At 39.3% G+C, this 5,187-nt stretch overlaps 1 protein-coding gene across 1 annotated transcript in view; it reads left to right on the top strand.

Moving 5' to 3' along the window:
* Positions 1–6: 6 nt before the first annotated feature.
* LOC109911811 overlaps positions 7–5,187 on the top strand; it is a 6,579-nt gene continuing 1,398 nt past the window's right edge. Inside the window, exons 1-2 of the mRNA XM_048617789.1 lie at positions 7–258; positions 3,772–4,065. Of these exons, the coding sequence (XP_048473746.1) occupies positions 57–258; positions 3,772–4,065 (496 nt within the window). The 5' untranslated portion in view covers positions 7–56. The remainder of the gene's footprint in view (positions 259–3,771; positions 4,066–5,187) is intronic.

A 5,187-nucleotide genomic window follows, 5' to 3' on the forward strand; every position in this document is an offset into this window, starting at 1 on the left:
GTCTGGAGTGCATTGGACCAAGAGTCTATCCAAACAACAAACTCATTCTCACATGGATGAGAGGGAGTGAGATTGTTCAGAGAAGTTCTACAGAAGAACCAGGTCTTCCGGATGAAGATAACAGGTTGAGAAATGTCTTCAATTTCACCGCAAGTCTGTCAGATGATGGACAGGAGTACACCTGCTTGGCTGAAGTGGACTTGGGCTCTAACACCACAATGTCAATCACAAACTCCTCTGTCACTCTGCAAACCTACTGTAAGTTCCAACTGCACAAGAAACGCACTCCTCATTTAGAGAATACCATAGATTTAATATCTATAATTTGTTGAGAATAACCAATGGGAAATAATATTGATGAAAATTGTCGTTAGTTCCATTGTGTCGTTAGTACAAAGTGTGATGGTAAACATTGCTCATCCTGGATAATGATGCAAACATGTAGCTTTCTCACCAGTTCATGATGCAATTGTAAATGTTCTACAGATCTTTAATCCAGCCACAGAGTGTGAAAAACAAAGCTTGACAGCTCAGATCTGCATTGATTTTTCAGGCTGATTGTCTTAATAGTTTGATTCCAAGATGACAACCAATGCCCAGCACAATGCTGGAACATATTGTTTCATTCATTTTTGCTTGTTGCCGCAATATGACTATTAGCTTGCAGGTAAACAACATTAAATGGAAGCAAAACAGTCTTGAATTTGTTCTGATGCAGAGACAGACAATTGAACCAACTGAGCCCTCCTATTTCTGTACTCGCAACACAGTAAAATTAAAACCTTCAAAGACCCTCAAAATTCACCCCAATAGTTTCCAAACAGACTTTGAAATGAACAATCTCAGACTGCAAAACATTACTTCAATACATCAATCTGTATCTTAAACAAAAGATACAGCAATTTATTAAAGACATAGTAATTTTAGCAGAGTAAAATTAAATCAACAATGTAATCTAATAAATCTATGCTTTAAAATCAAAGACCAATTTTTTGAGCCCCATTCACACAAGTTACAAACAAACACAATTCAGGGGCAAATACAAGTGTTTAATTGGTTTTCACAAATACTGTTTCATTTCGTCACTGAAATCTGTGAAGCTAGGCATCTCAGTAGGACACTTCTGGCTGAAGTTTGTTGCAAATGCTTTGTAAATACCACTACTTTGTATTTTACTTTATTTTTGATTGCTGACTGAAATAGGAAAAGGAATGTTTTACAATAAAGGAATAAGGAAGGAACTGCTGTAAGTTTAAAAAGAAAAGTTATTAAAACCATTGTGGATTCAGGAAAGATTTATAAGGATGTTGCCAGGGTTGGAGGTTTGAGCTACAGGGAAAGGCTGAATAGGCTGGGCTGTTTTCCCTGGAGCATTGTAGGCCGAGAGATGACCTTACAGAGGTTTATAACATCATGAGGGTCATGGACAGGGTGAATGGCCAAGGTCTTTTTCCCAGGGAGGAGAGTCCTAAGCTAGAGGGAATGACTTTAAGGTGAGAGGGGAAAGATTTAAAAGGTACCTGAGGGACAACTTTTTTCACACACAAGATGGCAAGCCTATCGAATGAGCTGCCAAAGGAGATGGTGGAGGCAATTACAATGAGAACATTTAAATGGCATTTGATGGGTACATGAATATAAAGGGTTTAGAGGGATACAGGCCAAATGTTGGCAAATGGGACTGGGTCAGTTTAGGATATCTGTTGGCATGGATGAGCTAGACTAAACGGTCTGTTTCCATACTGTATGACCGTAACTGAAAAAGCTGCAAAATTCTGAGGTGCAGAGAGATCTAGTTGTTGTGGTGCGTGATTCACAATTAGTTGTTAAACTGACAAAATAAGTGATTAAGAAGGCTAATGAAATGAAATCCTTTATTATGAGAGGAATTGAACATAAAAATAAGGACATTAAGCTTCAGTTATACAAGGGGTTGGTAAGATGACATCTCAAATACTGTATGCAGTTTTGGTCTCCATATTTAAGGAAGCATGTAAATACATTGGAGGTTGTTCAGTGGACATTTACTAGAGTGATACCTGAAATGAGTGGGCTGTCTTATGAGGATAGGTTGGACAGACTGAGCTTGTTCACACTGGAGTTTCAAAGAGTGCGAGGTGACTTGATTGAACTGTATAAGAACTTCAACTGTCTTAACAAGGATGTGGAAAGGATGTTTCCTCATGTGTGATTAGTCCAGAACTAGAGGTCACAGGTTTAAAATTAGGGATCACCCTTTAAACCAGAGGTGAAGGCAATTTCTTTTCTCTGAGTTGTGTGACCTTGGAACTCTGTTTCAGAAGGTGGTGAACATGGGGTCATTGTTTTTAAGGCAGAGGTGGATAGCTTCTTGTTAGGCAGCAGAAGCAAACATCAGGAGTAGATAAGGAAGTGGATTTCAGAACACAAACAAATCAGCCATAATCCTATTAAAGGCTGGAAGACAGAACAAGCTTTAAGGATCACGTGGCCTACTCCAGTACCCTGTTCTCATGCACAGGTACAGTAGAAGTTCCTCAATTGCTGAATCTGGACAGGTAAGTACTGTAGAGTACAGTAAAGCAATGACTACTGTAAAACTCTACAGTAGTTTCTCTATTGATGCAGGTACAAACAACAGAGGAATTTGAAATAAAAACAAAGACTAAAAACCAAGATTATCACAGTACCTAAGTAGAAATATGATTTTTCACAGCAGGGCATAGGCAAGAAAAGGGGGCCCTGCAATGACAATCTTATGAAATGGCATGAATGATGCAATGAGGCTAAATGCAACAAAGAAGTATGGGATGTTAAAATAGCGAATGACAGTTATAATAATAAGAAGAGGGACATAAAATTGAAAAAAATTTCAAACAAAATGAAGGATTTAATAGACAAGACGGAAAATGAGATCTCCTTGTATTATTTTGGAGTAAGAAGATAAAAGTAAGTATCTTTTACTCCAAATAATCCTTTAAGGAAATGCTAAGAATTCAGATTCTGAGAGATAACAAGAAAGACATTTACACCTGGATCCAAGCCTCAACTGGGACAGTTAAAGGAAAGATCACAGTGAAGGTAAATCAGGAATACATCAGCATGGACCGCTCAGAGTGATTGGCATACAGGAAACAGACTCAATATTTGCAATGTCTGAAAAGTAGCAAGAATTAATTTAAAAATAAAATAAGTGAGCTCATTTGTTGTTTTGAATTGAGGTGCTGGCCGAGTCATATTATTGCTAGACTATTAATCCAGAGATCTAGATCATGTTCTGGTGACCTGGGTTCGAATCTTGCTATGGTGGAATTTGAATTCAATAAAAACAATCTGGAATTAAGAGTCTAATGGTGATCATGAGTCCATTGTTAATTGTCAGAAAAATCCATCTGGTCCTGTAGGGAAGGAAACTGCAATCCTTACCTGGTCTGGCCGATATGTGATTCCAGACCCACAGCAATGTGGCTGACTCTTAACTGCCCTCTGGGCAATTAGGGATAGGCAATAAATGCTGACCTAACCAGTGATGCCCTCATCCTGTGAATGAATAAAAAAAGCTGAGACAAATTTACCAATCACATCCCATGATTGGCATTAGCAGATCCCTCTTAAAGTGCAATATAACCTCCTGCAGATGACTCCAGTTTCGTCACTATGGGTGAGTGTAATAAATTCCTGGTGTGATGTATTGTCCAATACCTGCACTGCTCAGTCTTCCACACTGTCCATTAAAAACTAAAACACACTGCAGCAAATTAAAATGAACTGAATTTCTTGTCTGTATTACAGCTTTCATGGAGCAGCCTAGAATCCTGGACAAAAGGCCCAAAGAAGTGAAGCAAAAGGTCAATTTAATATGTGAGGTCTCAAAAGTCTATCCAGTTGAGAAGATGAGTGCAAGATTGTTTCAGGATGGTGAGGAACTGAACTCAGTTACCACAAGGCCAAATTCTAACACTGTCCGAACAACAGCAGCATGGACACCGCAGGAAACTGGTCTGATCGAAGTTGTCTGTATGGCTGATTTTGAGAAGTATCCATCGGTTCCCTCAAAGAATAACAGTGTTTTCATTGAGGTGTATGGTAAGGATTCTGGTTGTGGGGGTGGTTTACAATAATTGAGTCATGGACTTGCACAACACGGAAACAGACCATTTGGTCCAACAAGTTCACACCAACCAGATGTCGCAAACTGAACGAGTCCTGTTTGCCACCATTTGGCCCATATCCCTCTGAACCCTTCCTATTCAAATACCCATCCAGATGCCTTTTAAATGTTATGATTGTACCCATGTCCACCACTCCCTCTGGCAGCTCATTCCATACATACACCACCCTGTGTGAAAAGTCTCATTTACCTTTTAAATCTTTCCCCTCAAAGTTATTCCCTCTAGCTTTGGACATCCGTCCCCTGGGATAAAGACCTTGGCTATTCATCCTATCCATGCCCCTCATGATGTTATAAAACCTCTATATGAGGTCACCCCTCAGCCTCCGATGCTTCAGGGAAAAATGCCTCAGCCTATTCAGCCTCTCCCTGTAGCTCAAACACTCCAAACCTGGCAACATCCTTACAAACCTTTTCCACACTCTTTCAAATTTAACAACATGAACCAACATTGTCAACATTGCAACATGTCAGCTTTTCCTTCACTTTCAACACTTCTCAACAAGTGTTACTCACACTTAGTATTCCAGGATCACAAGAGAATGTTCAAAGGTTTAAACAGGCAATGTTCCCTAAACACTGCAAAATGCAAAAACACACACCAATCTGGAATATATCGTATGGGAAGAAACAGGCCAGCACAAGCAACATTCTCTTCAAGATTTGTGTTTTTGCAAGAATTTTAAAGGAGCAATCATTGAAACATATAGGCCACACATAGCAACAGACATCAGAGGAAATATTGCTGCCTACCCTTAGACAGTGGGTGTGACAGTTGCATGCAACATGGAATGTTAAACTGGGTGCTGACAAAATGGAACGTTCATCCAGAATGATACCTCCTGAGAAGCAGCTACCAGTAAATACATTGACCACTGTCTATTCTTCAATAATGACGATTGTCATTTCAAAAGTTGCAAACACAAGTTACCACAAGACCAAATGAAAGAAGAATTGTACATTCCTGTAGTCCCTTTCTCATTCTCAGGGATTCTCAAAGTGTTTCACAGCTAGAGAATTATCTCCAAGGAGCAGTT

Source organism: Rhincodon typus, chromosome 38 (assembly GCF_021869965.1).
Source record: "Rhincodon typus isolate 14 chromosome 38, sRhiTyp1.1, whole genome shotgun sequence".
Lineage (NCBI taxonomy): Eukaryota > Metazoa > Chordata > Chondrichthyes > Orectolobiformes > Rhincodontidae > Rhincodon > Rhincodon typus.